The sequence below is a fragment of the Cucumis sativus genome, chromosome 1 (genome assembly GCF_000004075.3).
Source record: "Cucumis sativus cultivar 9930 chromosome 1, Cucumber_9930_V3, whole genome shotgun sequence".
NCBI lineage: Eukaryota > Viridiplantae > Streptophyta > Magnoliopsida > Cucurbitales > Cucurbitaceae > Cucumis > Cucumis sativus.
The window spans coordinates 15,706,510-15,726,215 of NC_026655.2; the positions used below are offsets into that span (position 1 = coordinate 15,706,510).

At 31.0% G+C, this 19,706-nt stretch overlaps 2 protein-coding genes across 4 annotated transcripts; one reads left to right on the plus strand and one right to left on the minus strand.

The window, feature by feature from the left end:
- The first annotated feature begins 1,900 nt into the window (after positions 1-1,900).
- LOC101211609 (transcription factor bHLH82) lies at positions 1,901-5,116 on the plus strand. The gene is made up of 6 exons (XM_004146640.3): positions 1,901-2,536; positions 2,614-2,769; positions 2,970-3,035; positions 3,489-3,554; positions 3,711-3,779; positions 4,314-5,116. The coding sequence occupies exons 1-6, from the start codon at positions 2,033-2,035 to the stop codon at positions 4,719-4,721; spliced, it is 1,269 nt and encodes a 422-aa protein (XP_004146688.1). The 5' UTR covers positions 1,901-2,032; the 3' UTR covers positions 4,722-5,116.
- Positions 5,117-10,302: 5,186 nt separating this feature from the next.
- On the minus strand, positions 10,303-13,926 carry LOC101212489 (cytochrome c oxidase assembly factor 6). Of its 3 annotated transcripts, none has more exons than XM_011657652.2 (3): positions 13,647-13,926; positions 13,490-13,565; positions 10,303-10,618 (listed from the first exon to the last, which is right to left on the minus strand). In XM_011657652.2, the coding sequence occupies exons 1-3, from the start codon at positions 13,866-13,868 to the stop codon at positions 10,608-10,610; spliced, it is 309 nt and encodes a 102-aa protein (XP_011655954.1). In that variant the 5' UTR covers positions 13,869-13,926; the 3' UTR covers positions 10,303-10,607. The 3 variants fall into 3 exon arrangements, with proteins under 3 accessions (XP_011655954.1, XP_031745355.1, XP_011655945.1); XM_031889495.1 differs by lacking the exon at positions 10,303-10,618 and adding an exon at positions 12,113-12,685; XM_011657643.2 differs by lacking the exon at positions 10,303-10,618 and having other exon boundaries at positions 12,941-13,565; positions 13,647-13,923.
- Positions 13,927-19,706: the final 5,780 nt, after the last annotated feature.

Genomic DNA, 19,706 nt, shown 5'->3' on the forward strand with positions numbered 1-19,706 from the left:
ACTAATTTTTAATAGTTTCAAAATTACTTCAAACTCTGCGGTGTTATAGAAAGATAATAAAAGAAGAAAAAAGTCTTCAAGATTTTAGATGATGAAAATAATTCTACAGTGTGAAAATTTATATTAAAAATTATACTAAAACACATGAGATTCTAATCTGTTGTGTACATTTATCATTCCCATCTACTTTTTAAGTTAGATTCCTCATACCAAAAACTAATAATATCGAGTATTATATCAAAAAGATACATTGGAATTTCTATTTGTAATTTTAAATTCAAAATATACCATTTGCCAAATTAAAAATAATAAAAGCCAAAAAAATGGTTTATATATTACAAATAATATTAATATGTTTAACTTTCAATTTGAGATTTTTTTATTTTCTTTATTTTTAGAAACAGTCTCGCACTTTAAAAACTAATTTAATGGTTGATTTCGAAAAACAAAAATTAAAACAGTTGAATTTCTCAACTAATTGTTCGAATTTTAAGCAAAAAAGAAATTAACGCAACAATAAAGTCATCGTCATGGCGTCTAAAATTACTGCCTTACACGATCGTGGGTGTTTCAAGGTTGAATTTCAGCTCTACTCGCTTGCCTTGACTTCCACGTAGTTGTACATTTTTTTTAAGAAGGTTAAAAGTTACTTTTAGTTCTTACTAAAATTTTGGTTTAATCTCTATATTTTTTAACTTATAACAATTTAATCCTATATATTTTAACAGTAAATATTATTAGCTAGAGATTGAACTCCCAACTCTTAAAGGTGAAAATCATATAATTTATTTCTAAATTAAAATATTATAAATTTAAGAACTAGATTAATTTCAATAAAGTTAAATGAAAAGGAAAACAATCATTGTTTTGGTACACAGTTGTGGTTATGATTAATATCCGCAAATGATATTGTTAATCATAAGCAATAACGAGCATCCACGTGGCATTTTCCGGTATTCACGGCTGACATGGATTATCCGGTCTACTTAGGAAAACCGGGTGATGGGACTCGACCGCTTGTCGTCGTTGCAAGTGAGGCCCACGCGATCACTGAGCGCGTGCTACTAATACTCTGTATAAACTCTTTGAGGGTTTTTTTTTTAATTGTTATTATTATTATTTTCCATATAATTTGGAAATAGAAAAAGAGTTTTTATAGATTTTAATATGTTAAAAATAAAATGCCGTCTAACCTAACACAAAAAACACGTCTCTATTTAAAATTAAAAAAACAAAAGGTTTTCTAAGCATAAAATTAATAAGAACAGTAAGGAAACCATATAATGATATTAATTGTGCATCTTTCTATAATTTTTTTATTATGTATTTGCATTGGAAACTTGTGTATATATATATATATGTATATATTTGTTTATTTGAAGATTAAACTCAAAATTATTATTGCCTTCCATTTATTGAAAATAACATTTAACAAAAATATTAAAGAATTACAGTACCGCCCTCTTTTCATCCTTGTACATATAGTTGTATGAGAAGTAGAGAGGATTAGAAATTTTACTTATTATCTCTTTTTAGGAATCATCAGGTAAGGTTAGTTATTATAGGTCTTTTCTTTTAGACTCGAGTTGGTCATCATAGTGTCCAAGATTGTAGGTTATGAAATTGAGTAGGATTCGATTATTTTTCGATTAGCACGTATATTTATCAACTTGATCAATTAACTAAAACTCAATTTATAATTAGGTTTGGTACTACATTTATTAATAAATTTTTTAACTTGGTTTTGATAGAAAGAATGAAGTACAATAAAAAAAGATTATAGGAGGAATAAAAAAATAAAAAAGAAAGGAAAATGAGGGGGTGGTGAGAAACCAAAGGTGGTGTGTGCCAGAGAGAAGCTCCAGCTTTTGCTATTTAATAACCAAACACACAAAAAACCAAACTCTTAAAAACAAAAACCCATTCCCCATACCGATTACCAAATTTCATATATATATATATATAAAACATTATAATTTATATATTCCATACCCCTCCTCCATCTCCGTCCACCTTCTCCCCGCCGGACACTATGCAGCCCTGTAGCAGAGAAATGCAATCCCTCAACTCTCTCTTAAACCACTCCCAAATATCTCTCCAAGACCTCCATGCCGACCACCATTTGAATCCCCCACCGCCCCAGATCCCTCCCTCTCACTTCCACCATTTTGATCCCTCCGCCGCTTCCAACGACGACTTCCTCGAACAAATGCTCAACACAATCCCTTCCTGTTCTTGGCCTGACCTCAACCCTTCAAACCCTAAATCCCCTTGGGACCTTAACCCCATCAATAAACCCTCTAGAGATATCTCCGATGATCCTCACCAGAATCACCTCACTGCTACTTCTCCCGCCGCTAAGGCCGCCGTTATGCTTCAACAACAGCTTCTCTTGTCCAGAGGAATGTCTGGCTCTGCCGGAAATGGCGTTGCAGATCATGGCCTCCCCCCTATGCCTCTCTCCCTTGGAAATGCCGACTTGGATCGCTCCCAAAACGACGTCGTTGATGGATCCTGTTTCCGCCCACCGAACTCGGTTTGTTCTGTGATGGATCTGTCAATTCCTCGCCGGTGGATTCCAATTTTTAATAACTCTGTTTTTTTCCCCCTCAGGGTGGTTCTCTTCAATCGAATAGTTTTGGAGCTCCGGGAAACGTGATGAATCAAACTCCAGGAGGTGGGTCTGCCGGAGTTTCTCAATCTCAACCAAAGCAGAAGGTCAGAGCTCGTAGAGGCCAAGCGACTGACCCACACAGTATTGCCGAAAGGGTAAAACCAAAACTCCTTCCCCATAAATCTTCAACTCTCTGTTTTACTAAACCCAACACAAAACCGAATCATTCTCATTTCTCAGTATTTTTCCATTCCATTTTCTCACGTTTTCCAAGGAATCAAACAGAAACCAAATCAGGGTCTTCGTCTATTAATCTCAAGAAATTGATGTTCGCAAATTTGTCTTGTTTGTACAGCTTCGAAGAGAGAGAATTGCAGAGAGAATGAAAGCTCTGCAAGAACTCGTTCCCAATGCAAACAAGGTCAGCGTTCCTTCCTTCCTTCCTTCATCTTCGTCACATCTTCCATTTTTCTTTTTTCTAAATATAAATTAATTAAATTATTAATCCCAAAATTTTGTTAAAAAGAAAAAAAGAGTCCGGAGTGTAGCAGCTCCGAACCTCTTTGCAAGACTGTAACCGCCGGTCAGTTTTGTACCTTCCTTGTAATTAAACCAAATGATCAAGGGCAATACAGTCACTGCTCTTCCGGTGAGAAACTAATCTCACGGAAATTCCGTGACACGTGTCGACAGTATAACATGGCAGTTACTAACAAAATGAGAAGCATGTTAAATATTAGCAACGCCTCCGTTTTCTAAAACATGTACTTTGGAAAATGGAATATTTATGTGAATATATAGTAATAAATAGCAAAATTAATAATCATAATTTATTTATTATATATATGAATCTGAAAGGGTTATGGAATTTCAGACGGATAAAGCTTCGATGCTTGATGAGATCATCGACTACGTTAAATTCCTCCAGCTCCAAGTCAAGGTATGACTCTAAATTCAACCCCATATTTATTTTGTTATTTTATTATAATTATGAAATATGATTGAATTGTTATTGTTATTGTTATTTTATATATATAAAAGATTCCCTGAATGGAAGAATTATTAGTTTAAAATTTGTTATTTGTATTTGGTGTAGGTTCTGAGCATGAGCAGATTGGGGGGTGCAGCTGCTGTGGCTCCTCTAGTCGCTGACGTCTCCTCTGAGGTAAATAAATAAGTATTATAACCTTTTTTTTTTCTTTAGTTGAAGAGATAAATATGTAAAGTTTAATTAGTTCAATCAAATTAAACCCCCGATTTAGATAACAATTGTAATTTGAACTTGAAAGTTAAGTGATTGCAATTTGATATTAAAGGGTGATTTTCTTCTGAATGTGAGTTATATAATAATTAATGAAAGTAAGGAGTTTAGGAAGATTGTAACATTATTATTTTTATATAAAAGTAAGGGTAGAAGATGGAAAGTATTAATTCAGGTTTAGGGTTTAATTGATTAAAAATAGAGAGAGAGAGAGAGATATAAGTTAAAGTGGATGAGGCGGCCAAAAATTCCTTTAAGGGAAGAGGACAAAAGGAAAAGGGGAGCACGCGTGCGAAGGCTTTTATCAGCTTTTGGTTTCCCACTCCTTTTCAATTGAAATGACAACAAACAAAGAAAATTAAATAATATTTAATCATTTGGTAATTAGTAAATAATATTACTGATAACAACAACAATGAACAAACGGTGTGGTTTCAGGGTGGGGGTGAGTGCATGCAAGGAAGTGGAGCCCAAGCTGGTGGTCGGAATTCCAACAATAATGGCAACGGCGGAAACCAAACTGCCTCGACCAACGATAGCATGACGGTGACGGAGCAGCAAGTGGCAAAGCTAATGGAGAAAGATATGGGATCGGCGATGCAGTATTTGCAAGGGAAAGGGCTTTGTCTTATGCCCATATCTCTAGCAACTGCGATCTCTACGTCCACCTGTCACTCCAGGAATCCCTTGATGAACGGCGGCGGCGGTGGCGGTGGGAGTCAACATCCCGTGATGGGATCCAACGGTGAAGGGCCATCGTCGCCGAGTATGTCGGTGCTGACTGTGCAATCGACGAGCATGGGGAACGGCTCCGTCAAGGACGCCGCCTCCGTATCAAAGCCGTGAAGACGGCGGCGCGTGGAGAATTGACTTTTTGATTTTAAAAAGAAAAGGAGTAAACTTTTGTAGAAGTCTACGAAAATAAGGCAAGTCTTGTAATACGGCGCCGTATTCTCGTAGACTTTTATTTGGCCTACAAACCCTAACATAAAAAGTAAAAGAAGAAAAAACTCTAAAAAAGCAAAGGTAAAGGCAAAGGCAAAGGCAAAGGAAGCACATCCTCTCCTTCTGACATCAAAAGCCTTTCCTTTTTTTCTTTCTTTCTTTCTTTCTTTCTTCCTATTTTTACATTACAATTATTGTCTTTTTCTTTTCCTTTTCCTTTAACTACTTGTTGACTCAATGGTTTGTGTTCTAATTCAGTAATTAATTACTAATTAAATTAGAGATAGTTTTGTTTTCGTTTTTGGGTTCTTCCTCCCAAAAGGAAAGATGGTCTTTTGGTTAAGTTTAATTTAATAATTCAAGTCAAGGTTAGATGGGTTTAGACGTTAAGTAAAAAAATAAAAAAAATACATCAAATTGAGATTTTTGGCTTACTCATTATTTGTTATTTTTTATTTAATAGTTTAGTGGAGAAACATGCCACGTTGGCATTCTTTTTTGAAAAACAATTAAGTTGAAAACTATTTAAAATAAATGATTAAGTGAAGAGAATATATAAGTTAATGTTGTTTTTGTCTTATCTCTATCAATTGTGTTAAGAGTTGAAATTGATCTATTTTTCTTCTTTTAGGAAAATGTGTAATGATTATACTTTGCTACTATATATTTGCTTTTAACAACAACGAATATGTCACATTCTAATTGCAGAATTTCATGAGATATAACAAACATAATTGTTCTTCCATATACCAAGTCTATTTTTATTTTTAAGATTCTAAACAAATTCTAGAAGATAGATATTTGTTTCTCCAAATTTTGAATGAAGGCCGAAATCTAGAAGGAACAAAAGATTTGAAAGAATAAATCTCTCCTTACAAAAAATTGACCATACATAACCAAAGAACAATTTTGACAAAAACTTTTAATTCTTCTTTCTCTATACTTTTATTCAATTATGATCCTCATCTCAATAGACATTATTCACTCAAATATTTCAAAAAAACCTTGCTGATTTGACTATGGAAAATTATATATAAAAAATAAAACAGTTTACACTTTGAAAGTTGGTAGGTAATCTTTCACTAAAACCATAACTTTGATGAAATATATATATTAGGGTATGCTGTAGTGTTTATGTTCCTTACTCTTCGTTTGCTATATTTTTATATGTCCTTCTCATTCATTTCTTAATCATTTTTTTACAACTTCCCTTTTCTAAAAGATATAAAGTATTTAAATCCTCCCCCAAGAAAAAAAGAAAAGAGATTTTTATCAAGAGCTTTTTGGTCCTTTTTAAAAGTATATATTATACATGCTTGATCCTTGTGTGTGTATATATCAACATAATTATAAAATAAAAAACAGAAAAATAAATTGTGAAATCATTTTTCTTTTCTTGTTTGAACTAAAATAAGAAAGAATGTTAATAATGGATAAAATAATTATGTCTCTATTCCCTAGAAAAGCAAATTGTAGTTAAGCCTTACATAATAATTAAAAGGCATTTTGATTTAGATGGTGGAGTTGTTAGCTCAATCCCTAACACTTTTTTTTTTTAGTTTTATATGTTTCTTTAATATAATAATATTAAAAAAAAACGTCTCACCCAATATATTTTTTAATGAAAAATTGTATTGGATGATAAATTCATCAATATATTTTTTAATGAAAAATTGTATTGGATGATAAATTGATTTAGTTATTTTGTAAAAATGTTTTAAGACTTGTGATTCTTTTATATGTGTGGGTTGGACTTTTTTTTTTTTTGTCGTTTTTGTAAATAATAAAGTATGTGTGTGATGTACTTAATTATTTTAACTTGTTTTTGTCATTTTTGGAAGTGCTCCTTTTTAATCTACTTTCTATAATTTATTCTTTGAATTCTGAAAGTCTATGCTGAGCTCAAGATAATTCGTTGTATATTTCGAGAAATATCTTTTATCAACTATGTATATATTTGTCAAACTTGAGTTGGCACGAGTAAAATTCTATATGTTTAATGGTTACTAATATCTATTGAATCTATTATCTCCCACTTCTTCAAATAACCAAGTACGAAAATCTCTAGTTGACTAACTCTCTAATTCTATTGATGCAAAATGTATCGGCATGTTTTATTTTTTATCTTTTGCGTTCTCTTTTCTTGTGAATTACGTTGTCATAATATTTAACATTATTTTGGTGTAACAAACGCGCAACATAGCAAACCTCAAGAGAAGGATTACATGTTAATTATCATCAATCTATATCCTCGTCATATATTCAAGTATACGTGTAAACACAATGGATTTTCATGCATATTCGAATTTTCACTTGAAAACGTGTTTTTAAAAAATTGCATCTCTTACTAAACAATCAATCACGTATTTTCCACGCGTAACTTTACTTTTTTTTTATCTACATCATCTTTTCTAATTACATCATAAATAAAAAATCAAAGTCATAGTTTTTCATTAGACTAAAGAGTAGGAAAGCAACCAGAGGGTGGTTATAATGTGAATACTAAGATTGAAATTTAGTATCTAATTATTACAAAAGCAGACATACACAAAGTTTAATCTAATTCAAATGTGTTATAATGTCATTTCCTTCAATGTCAACATAAATCATGAACTCTATAATATAGATTGAAAAAAAAAAAGGTTTTTTATTTTCTTTTAATTTTTATAAAATTTAAACCATAAAAGGACAAACTTTAGAGTTAAAGAAACTAAAACTAAAGTAGAAAGAAAAAATAGAAAATTTAAAATGGGGCAATTTTGCTGTAGACTATTTCTAGAAGAAGAAAAAGAGAATCTTTGAGAATATCCTATAGATAAAAAAGATGAGAGGGTAATATTACAATACAAAACATAACAAAAATTTGAAATAATAGTATTTGAAAATTGATTTTTAAAAGTGATTCTATTAATAAATAGCCAATAGAAAATTTGTTTGAGAAGAATTAAAAAAGCAATATCTGAAAATTAGACTTTGAATTTGGATTAATATTAAAGTTTTTGTATTGTTTTAATGTGTGGTGGTATTTATTTGATTTATTAAACATTTGTTTGATATAAAGAGTGGGAAGCGACTAATGGGCCCAGGAGGACCGACATGTAGTCCACTACTCTTTAAAAGTCCAATACGGAAGAAATTTTATTCAATGGTGGGGTTATTTTTAGACCATTTTTCATCATTTGACTTATTTATTTCCACTCTTTTTTTACTATTATTTTCTATATGATTTTAATGGGGGAAAAAGAAAAAAGAAAGAGAAAAGTCTTCATAGTTGCTTGTTCATGAGAAACCCCCATCCAAAGTTATCAAAGGACAGTGACTGTTTTAGTAATATAAAATTGGTTAAATTACAAATGTAATGAGATATCTGAAATTTTGGTTTTGTTTTTAGTAACTAGTAAGTCTTTTTAGTTTTTTACATATTTGAAGTTTTTAGGAATTATTGCTTTGATTGAGGTAAAATTTAATTTTGGGTTTAAAGTGACCCTAAGGTAAGTTGTGAATTTTGAAAGATATTGGAAACCTAAAGTTTAGAAACCTGCTGGTTATCAAAATCAAGGTAACCAATTGGATATAAAGTTTAAACCTATTGAATATTAAATAGATTCAAAATAAATTACTCATAAACGGAAGTTGTAAATTAACCATATATATATATATATATATAAAAAAAAAAAACCCTAAATTATGGGGTTGATATCCGTTATAGTTTGAAACTTTCAAAAGCTCCATTTTGTAATATTTGAAGTTTGTTTCAAAACAATTCTTAAATCTTTCGTCACCAAATTCTAAATCGTGGATGAGAAAGTATATCTACTTATGTATTGTTTATGCAAACACATCCAAACTCATATAGTTAGAAAAGTAGATTTAGAGGTTGAGAGTGAAAAATAAACGAAAGAACAAAACATTTCGAAACATGAGTTGAGTGGAAGAAAACGACAATATGTTTAGTTCACATATCACATTTTTATTTATTTATGTACCATTTATGCGTTTAGATCTACATAAAGGATTTTACTTATCCATAATAAGTGCAAAAACATACAAGGTTGTATTTGAAACGAACTTCCAACTCTACCATGAATCAGAATTACTCTTGAATAGACAAATATCAAAAGTAGTAGTAAGTTCAACTAAAAATTCTAGCTGTCACAGAAATCAACTATTCATTACGAGACTGTTTCGCTTCCATTGAACTTGGGATTTGAGAAAATTCTTTCTTATACTACAAAAGTATGGAAATTTCATTCGTTATGTATTATATCAACATGTTTTTCTTTATAAATAGAATGAGGTCCACTGGTATTCATGAAAACAAATCTATAGTGCGAACAAAAAGAATATGATATCTAAAACTTAATCACTCGATGTATCTTATATATATGATCATGTCCAACGCAAAAGGACATTTTTAAGTTCTAATTTCTAATGATCGTAAGGGTATAGGTATACCAAAATTCTTAATGACAAGAACACCAATAGGGTGTCTGTGTTGTATATTATATACAAAAGAATCTCCCACAAACTTGAACTGTATCAAAAAATTCTAAGGGGTCCCTTTCGAAGTTGTCCAAATAATCACTTCAACAAACAAGGCACCATTTGAAATAATTAAAATATCAATGTCGATAACGAGATTTCAGTATTACATATGCATCCACGTATGTACCAATGAAATATTGATATCAATCAATATTTTTTGAGTCTCAAAATTTATAAAATTTATTCATATTAATAAATATATTTTTTTTTTATTCTCAAACTAAATTATCCTATTTGTATTGGACTAAATACACAACATTTTTTGTGTTTGACAAGCAATATCGAACCCTTCCATTTACGGATATTTCTCTTTCACAATATGTATATTTTCCAACTCCAGAAAACTGTCCAAACAAAGGTTCCAGCAATCAGTCTTCAACCTTTTTGAGAAAGGCAGATTTAGAAACTAGACCTTGGCCACAAACGGACAAATGAATCAGCAAAGTGGAAGATCAATCTTTGTATCCCTATCCCAAAATTGAGAATGCCCGGTGATATAATTGACGATACAATTGTTAGTCACGTTGTCAATAAACCCACAAAGGCCATCCTTTATTAATCAAATCGATGGACCTCCTCAAGACTAACAGATTAAAAGTCTAATCAGCGAGAGTCAGATGAATCACACATTGTCTCCGTAGTACAATAATCATGGAATTTTTCTAGGGCATTCAGTTTGACCAGCCTATTAAATGATCTGAATCATTTTATGTCACCAAACATACTTTTCTTCATTTCCTTGAAAGCCTTTTCGAAGGATAGAATTCTAATCTTAAATGCATTGTTGTATCACTACGGGGTGTTTGGGACGCTAAGCTTTTTCAAAGGAAGTCTATTTGTTGTTTGTTGTGTAAAGTTGTTTACTAAAGATTAGGAAGTTTGTATTTGGGTTATAGAACTGTTTAGTTTGAAGTTATGAAACATTAGAAAAAAGGAGAGAGAGGAAAATATGAAGCTCTTTACTAAACATGTAAACTTCAATAGTGACCACTATTAAAGTGGTATGGTCGAGTTAAATAACATTGACTTATGAAATCGGGTGGACCAACAGCCCCTAAAAGATATCCTAATTTTCTAGGAGGAGAAGAAAAAGACTCGTTAATCAAAGGGTGTTCCTTAACAAGAGCTCTTGGTCTTACCACGTCCAGAAAACCTATTTCAATCAGCAGTCTTACTCCCAAGTCCCAAGACATCCAATCAGTAGTCAGTGCAATGGAGCCTCGTGGTTCGATGCTGCCTTCCTCACGAGATAACTGAAAAACGGAATACACTTCCAGTACTTACAACCCCATTTTTTTGGTATGACAATCAGTTTTAATAAAATTTGCAGTACTTGCAATCTCATTTTTTGTTGGGAACGCTTTTAAGGAGGGGCACGAAAAGAATATGCAAGGGCATACAAAAACAACAGAAAAGAAAAAAGAAAAGACCCAGCAAAAAAAAACTTCGACCTCGCCTGTAAAAGAGGACTCCAATCTAAGAGAACTTCACAGCAGTTTTATGTTTGTTAATATTGGAATATTTTCTAATAGGAATTAGAAAGTTAGAACCTCCTTAGTTTATTATGTTTCATTTTGAATATGTTGTTATGTTTTAGAGTTAGTCTATCATCTTTGTTTGTGATTTTGATCACGGATCAGTGTCCATCTCAAATACGTCACTTGCCATTCAAGTGTATCTTCTGCTATGGTAATCTTTAGGCAAATGCAGGATACCAACAGAATCTTGTCCTGTTTATCGGTATATCAATCTCTTGCGTATTTGTTTTCACATTCACAAACTAGCGTGTTTTAAAAAGCTCCATGAGGCAGGGGCCTGGTAGGCACACAAAAGAAACTGTGTCTTACGGGTTCTTTATATATATATCTAGATAGGGTCTCTCTTTTACTATTACTAGATTAGACCTTGCTTTAACTGCTATTTCCCGACCATTCTTTTCCTTCATTCTCACCCAAACATTCTATAAGTACAGAAAGTTTGAACCTTTCTAACCTTTAAGTTTCATGTGCTATAACTTTTTCTTTATTATAATCATCTAATTCTAAGATGTTTATTTTTCTGTATAATACTTCCACATATACATATAGCATCTCACAAAAAAAAGTTCAAACCTTCTATGCTCTTAAAGGCTACGGCCTACTGCACTTCAGTGAGCCTCAAACTTTAAACAGTAACAAAGAGAATGTCCATAATTTGAGAGCTTTTAGTAGATTTTGTGTTAGGTACTTAGGCACCTCGAAAAACCACACCTCAACTGCCAGTTGTTGGGGTGAGATAACCAAGCCACTTAAGAATCACATTGGTCATCCCATTCTAACCAATGTGGGACGAAGGCATCTCATACTACCTTGGTTCCTAACAATACCTCATCCCCATAAAGTCGGCGTCCTAATGGCTACTCTGATGGCACTTCACTTGGCCACACCCGATTAGAACCCTCGGTCAGTTCCACTCTGAAACGTCAATAACTTGCTATGATACCATTTTAGGTACTTAAGTACCTAGGAGAGCGGTATGGGTTGGTGAACCAAGCCAGTTGAGGTGGAAGAACCAAGCCACTTAAGTACCATATTGGTCATCCCATTCTAACCAATGTGAGACAAAGGCATCATATACTACCTTGGTTCCTAACATTTTGCAGAACTGATGTATGGCAGAAAAGTTTTGTAGAGCCTCAATCAAATGCTAAGCATAATCATCTACAAGCAAAACTAGCTAACGTGTCCATGAAGATGGATGAACCACACTTGAGCTTCCAAGTCAATGAGATATCACTTAGTTGAGATTTTTTTTTCTCTTGATAAGAAACGGAGAAACCTTATAAACAAAATAAAGTGAACAACATACAAAAGGCCTTAGGGAAAAGAGATCCTAAGCCTAAAATAGAAGGATAAAAAAGGAATGATCTCCCATCTAAAATTTGAGAGCATGTTGTGTTTTACAAAAAAACTGCGTAGAGCACTCCAAGAGACAGTGAATTGTGCATCTTCGATAAAAACATTGGAAGTCGAGACCTTATCTGGGAACAATCTTCAATTTCTTTCCTTCCATATAGCTTGAGAGGAAAGGTAAACAAGCACTACTCCACAAGATTCTAGCCTTCACTTTGATCCACCAACTAGACAACCATTCAAAAAGAACATCTTCCCAATTTCTTTGAAGGACACCAAACAAATTAAAACTGTTGATAATGTAAGTCACACCATGGAGGAACTGGTGATTGCTAAAATCTTTACTCTTGCAACAACAAAGACAGATGTTTGGAGAAAGCCAAGTTTGGATTCCTTCTTTGAATTCAATCCATAGTATTTAAACTTCCACTGACAAAGAGATCAGAGAAAAAACATTTTCCTTAAAGTCTTATATATTTGAGTTGAATATCTGTTCCTAAAGGCTAAAATTAATGCAACTAGCCAATATGCCCCATGCACTTTACATTTCTTCCTATTCAAATTGTGATTGAGAGTTCATTACTAGACAGCCAAATGAAGAAACTCTCATATCGTGAGCCAAACAAGCACATTCAAAGAAGTTATGCAGCCAAGAATTCAAAATATTACTTCTACAAACTAATAAAGCGTCCAAATAACGAAGTGATTTTTTATTAGATAACGAAATTACAAGTGTTAGGGTCTTGTATCTTTAGTTTTTACATCACGGTCATGCAAGAAGTTAGAACTACCTCTTAAATCACTGATTGAGCTAAAAGCTAAAGCTAATGGGTGAAAGGTAAATTTAATTATATATCATCTAACACTCCCCTCACTTGTGGATTTGAAATATGAAGAACAGTCACACAAACTTAAGATTGTGGGTAAAAGTGTTCTATTAGGGGAGTGTTAGATATTCTATTAAATTTGCCTTCACCCAAAAGCTTAAGTGAAGGTAAATTTAATTCTACATCATACCTTAAAATTACATGCCCAAAAAGGGTATTAAGGTTTTGTAGTCTGGCAAGAAGATGGACATTATTACTAAATCTATTTCCACAGTCATTTCTATACATAGTAAAAGAAGAAGAAGCAAAAACATGAGACTCTGACCGCCCAATGTTGATCCGGAGGGATTGTGTTTAGTTTAATTAGTGGGCTTAAAAGTGTAAGGCTGAGGAAGTATCAACGGACCTCTCCTCAAATCTTTGTCATCTAGGAGTCTTTGAACCCTACTGTTCTGACAAAACTTCCTATCAAAATGCTTCACCTACAAAATCATAAACACCATCAAAACCTAATAGACCCAATATGTTATTGTAATCTCCAGTGATCGAGGAACGACAGTTACCCAAGAAGCTCTGCAAAGTTTGGCATAATCAGCTCTCAAAGCTTTACACTCGGCAGGGTAAATAAGGCCAACAGAAGCAATTTCAGTAGGTTTTTTATCAGATTCCTTCTCCATACAAGCATAAAAAGCATCGCGAGCCTTGTAGCAAGCTTGTCTTGATTCCGATAGAACGTCGGTATGAACTTCATCGGAGCCTCCAGATGAGTCAGCTTCGAAAGCCATAGTTCCTGCGAAGACGGAGATGCTATGGTTTCTTGGTCTCTTTCATAATCGGTTGGGGTTTTTCGTCGTCTCGTCCCAACTAATTTCGGTCCGTAGTTTTGGGCTGGGCCCAATCTCACTGGACTCCATAAATCTTACTGCTGTGGGCCAAATTCCTTAATTTAGTCTAAATATAAACGATTAAATTCAAAACAGTATATAACATTTTTTAGTTGTCTACTTACAATTTATAAGAATCTATCCCGACTATATTTACAATATTTTTCAATTATTATTTCTAAATCGTTACTCATTACAATTATCTAATATAAAAATAGAAAATAGGATAAGATAACTATAATATGTGATGATTTTTAGAATAATAATTAAATATAAAGCAACATTTTAAAAAAATTATAAATATAACAAAATCTATCCTGATATACTTTTATTACCCGTAGATTCTTATGGTTTATCAATAATATACCAATATTTACAATATATTGATAGACTTTGATAAATTTTGTTGTTTTATAATTTTTTTTAAATATTACTATATACTTAATTAATTTGAATCTAATTGTTATATTTACAACTATTGTCGTAAAAAAAGTAATATAACATGAGCTACTAAGATTTCAAACTTCAAAGGTAGAAAACTATTTGGATATAAATTTGAACTTAAACGATTTTTAGATCATGAACCGAAATTTAACTTTCGATATCCATATTCCGATCAAGACAATAAAGGATCACAGGTGTTCCGCACATTTTGCTATAGTTGTGAAGATTGATGTGTTTTGTTATATTTTTAAATAAAAGTGTATAGAGTGTTACACGAGCCAATTTCCAAAATACAAAATTCAAAAGTGGGTTTGTCTTTCAGAATTTAGAATAATAAAGTTCACCAAAATACCTGGAGGTTGTTTGGTTGGAGGATTTAGGGTTCATTCATGAGTTGCTAATTGTTTGGACGGTTTTTCTTCGAATCTGTTTGGTGACGTTTTTGTTTCATGTTTTATGTTTATGTTTTCATTTTTTAAAAAACAAAAGTGTTTGGTAACATTTCATGTCTTTTGTTTTTAAAAATAGTAGAAACGTTTTCATTTTATAAGGAATTATTGAAAAAATAGATTCTCTTGTTTCGTTTCTCAATTATTTTTATTGGTTTCCTTTTCCTTTTTATCGATTATTTCTATTAGTTTTTTTCTTCTCAATTGTTTTTAATTGGTTTTCTTTTCTTTTTTTCTCAACTATTTTTATTTCTTTCCTTTTCCTTTCTCTCAATTGTTTTTCTATTTCCATTTCCTTTTCCCACTTGATTTCTTTTTTCTTCCTCTTATTTTCATCTTCTACCCCAAATAACCACTCTCCACGTGGTTTCATTTTTTTTTTGTCTCATCTCCATCGTCTTCCCTAAATAATCATCGTCTTCCCCTTCCTCTCATCGTCTTCGCTATCTTCCTTCCTCGCTTCTCATCGTCTTACTCTACACGACGTCTTCCACTTCGCCACATCTGAGTTTTCCTCTTCCTCTTCGTGCGGATCTGGATTTTCGTCTGATATGTGTTTTTGCTTTGGGTCTTTGTCTTTATCTTCGCCGTAGATTTCAGTTATCCTCTTCATTGTGGGGTTTCATCTTCCATCTTGTCAGCTCTGCCCTTTATATCTCAATCTTCATCTTGATCTATATAAGATTGCTAGAAAACCTTTCTATCTAAATTTGATAAAGTAGGTGGTGTAATATTTAATTGAATTAAATAGGAATAAAATAACATGGATAAAATAAAAAATAAATCTTGAAAAAAATCAGTAAACAAGAAACATTTATAAAACACATTTGATGTGTTTTCATTTCTCGTTGGATATTGACAAATTATAAACTAATATTAATTTAACAAATTAATATGATTACTTATTTTAATAAACAAATAATAGTTTAAAAAAATATTTACTTTATTTAATTTTTTAGACAAAACTTTATTAAAAGAATGCAAAGTAAAGAAAAATGGCATCAAATCAAAAAAATCATTTAGAAAAAGATAACTTATATATATATTTTTTTATATTACGAATATGACAAAATTAATAATATCAGATAACTATTAGACGGTAATTATTGGATTATTAGACAGTAATCATAGGATATCAACTTTTAAATTTGCTATTTTTAAAATTTTAAAAATATAATAACATGTGTTCTAATCACTCGTTTTTAAAGTGTATAATTATTTAATCTACTCCACCTTCACCCTCCTAATTTTTATCAAAAAGAGATATCCACCCCACTCCATATTTATAATAACACATCTCAATCTTCATATAATCAACAAACTCCACCTTTGAATCAAAATGCATCCTTAGAAAGCCACCTACCAACTCCAATATCATATAGTAGAATTGAAAACATTTTTTAAAAGAGGCAAATAATTGAAAGCATCAATTCTACTACTTTCATGACACATCCTTCCGTCAATCAGAAAGTTATATATATAACTCCAATGAATTTGTTGTATTTAAATACGATCAATGTATTTGTGTTTATTCAAATTATAAGATACCAAAAACCAAAAACCCTTTATCTATTTATTTATAGTCGTTTTTGTAAAATGGGTGCATTAACAATCATTATTTAGAAAACCACAAATGGTAAAAACTATAAATGTTAATAGATATATTTAAATTATTATATGTCAAACCCAATAATTAATTTGATAAACTTCTCAAACACCAAATTTGTGATGAGGATAAATTATAAGAGAGATATCATACAGTAATCATAAATTACAACAGATATCAGACGGTAAAAATTACTTTTTAAAAGCTATTTAAGAAAAATTGGCTTGATTTTTGAAACCATTACTAAAAAGTAGATATAAGATAAATAAAGTTAAATATGAAATAATGTCTAATTTTTAAAAACTAAATATATAAAAAGAAAAAAAAAAAAACAAAATAATTACCTGTTGGTGTAAGTAGTAGACGCAACAATGCATCTGAATATTTGGACACTTGGATCATACATCGCTTGAAACTTGGTCATTCTGGATTAAGTATGCGTAGACTGAAAGTCTTAACTGCAAAATATAATATTGTTAGATAAAAATTGAATCTTGGATCACACTCTTTAATTTAAGACGTTTTACTGCTCTACTCATAGTGCAAATAATATTCTTGATTTACCACATTGTTCCTAAGATAAAACAACCAAAATATAGTTGCACCAAAACCAATTGAAAAATGGACTCTCTTGAATGAATTTGTTTGGAAACAAAAATGAAAGAAGTTTTTGAGAGAGTTTTGTAAGAATATAATTTTTGGATGACTCAAAATGTGAAGATGAGATGGACTATATGTAGTAGTGAGTTTTGTAACAGCTCAACGCCCACATGATTAGTAACACATGAAATCTATAAATGTTACAATAGTCAAGTTGTAACACTTTAACGACATATCAAAGCGTAACACTTCAAATGCCCTCAAAGATCTCAACACATCGACCTTTATGCTCTGACTGTTCAAAAAGTTCTAAAACTAATTTTTTGTCTATCTCCTCACCCCTCTAAAACTAATTATGTTTTTTTCTTTTTCATTTCTTCAAAACTAATTTTGAATTAAGTGATCAATACTAGGAAACTTTTAAGAATTAACATTTTTATGTGTTGTTTTATATATATGTGAGGCTCGAACTTGGAATAGAAGGGTTATTTTGGAAGTAGGTGTTTTGGAGGAGTAGTAGGCATTGAAGTTAAACGATGCATTGAAGAAGTGCACGTTCGAGCTTTGTAAATGCAAAAAGAGTTAGATGTTTTGGTGTTGTAATGCGAGGTGAAGTCAGACAAGAAAAAGTTAAGTATTTTGAGGAAATGTCCAATCTTGATTTGACAACTAATTATGTGTTGGGCTTTGATTAAGCATAATTTGTAAAGCTAAGTAAACTGACACGTGTAAAATTCTAAGTATGAGCTAGAGAAGTTTAAGGATATATGGACTAATTCACTTACTAGGCGTTCTGTGTGCTGTTTCACAGAGAGAAATACATTAAATGTGTAGATAATCATGCTACCCCATGATCACGTAAAGTGATATTTGAATAGGATGTGACAATATATATCCAAAAGTTTATCAATATTATATTTTTTATATATAAATTTATTTCATTTTGGTTGAACTAAAATACGTGAGAAAAATAAATTATATGATACTTGCAAACTAATAATTATACATAAACTATAGGAATGATTTGTCATAGTAGAGAATGACTAGTAAAAAAGTAAAGCAAATGTTCCTCAACTATGACTTTAGGTTCAAAATCCTCCGACTCAATTGGTAAACTAAAAAATGAAAATGTGAAAGTCTTATTTAGATTATCTTTTAAAATATTTAAATTTGAACAAAAATAATATTTTTTTCTTTTAAAAAAAATGAGGTGTTGGGTAACTTTTCAAAATGCATTTTAAAAAATAAGATTGAAAAATAATCCATTTTAAATAAAACAATCAAAATCAAAATTTGAGAAAATAAGGTTTTAAATTATAAAATTATATTCATAAACACTTACAAAAAAAAATCTAACCAAACATGTAAATCTGTTTAAATTTTAGATTCGTGTTTTAAAAAATGTATTCCTGAAAAACATTTTTTTCTATAGAAATAGGCTTGTAAATATAATTTAACTCGTTTTTCATGCCGTATCAAATATTGACATAAAAAAATATTAAACATTTTCAATATCTTCTTTTAGATTGAATTATGAGTTTGGCCCTATAGTTAAAGACATGGAAAGATCCTTATCATTTTAAATTTTAAGTAAATATTTAGACAAGTTACATAAACCACATTTAAGCAAAATGTAATTATATATATAACAAATAAATGGGTAAAATACTTGAAAAATTCGTACTTCATTACTATTTCAAAAGTTTTCCGATTTCTCAAAATTAAAAACTATTGGTGATATCAACCATTACAGATAGCTTTCAGTTTGAGAAATATATAATCACTTGCGTTATCATTAAGTGATAGTTTCTATTAACTATAGCCAATGGCAACCACTAAACGGTAAACTTGAATGCTTTTTTATTCGATATCATTATAATCTTCCTAATTTTTTTTATTTATTTGATATCATTTTAATAGACCAATGACTTTTAGTTTCACTTCACATCTTTGACAAATCCATATATTTTGAATTTTGGACGAAAGGGAGTTGTAAAGTAGATTTAACACTAGACATGTTAGTGATATATATTGATATTATATCAACTATATATATCTATAAAGAGTAAAATTGAGATATGAGCGAATCTGCATAAGCTATAATATATAAGTTGGTCGTCAATCACATAGGTTTAATTACAATTTTTTCATGGGTTGGTTTGAAATTCTAAATATAAGTTGTATATTGAGAGTTGTAAATGGGCACATTCCAAGAATGTACCATAGAAAATGCATAAATATTGTACAAAATGGTACAGTAATTATTATTCACATAAAACACAATTGTACGTAATTTTGAGTGATGAATAATGATGTCAAAATGTACCAACAAAAACAATTAATTGTGAATTTGGATTCCTTTCATCCCTCCAATACCAACCCACCATTCATCCACGTCTTCAACTATATCTATATCTATATCATTTTGAATTTTTTGATTTATTCATGTGTATATGAATCTATTTTGCAATTTCAAAATCATTTCAATTAGTAAATTATGACCAACCTTGTTTCTTTGTTTATATTTTCATTCTTCTAGTAATAATTAGAACTTCTTTTTTTCTTGTTTTTAAAATCAAACTAAATTAACAATAGTAAAAATAGATAAGCAACATATCTCATCAACAAGTGTCAAATTCA

Bases quoted from the DNA above. Each gene is read 5' to 3' on its own strand.
- LOC101211609 (XM_004146640.3), top strand. From the start codon at position 2,033: ATGCAGCCCTGTAGCAGAGAAATGCAATCCCTCAACTCTCTCTTAAAC. The intron at 2,537-2,613 runs GTTTGTTCTGTG...TTTCCCCCTCAG, and splicing joins GTTTCCGCCCACCGAACTCG to GGTGGTTCTCTTCAATCGAA. The intron at 3,036-3,488 runs GTCAGCGTTCCT...ATGGAATTTCAG, and splicing joins TCGTTCCCAATGCAAACAAG to ACGGATAAAGCTTCGATGCT.
- LOC101212489 (XM_011657643.2), bottom strand. From the start codon at position 13,868: ATGGCTTTCGAAGCTGACTCATCTGGAGGCTCCGATGAAGTTCATACC. The intron at 13,566-13,646 runs GTAACTGTCGTT...ATGATTTTGTAG, and splicing joins AACTTTGCAGAGCTTCTTGG to GTGAAGCATTTTGATAGGAA.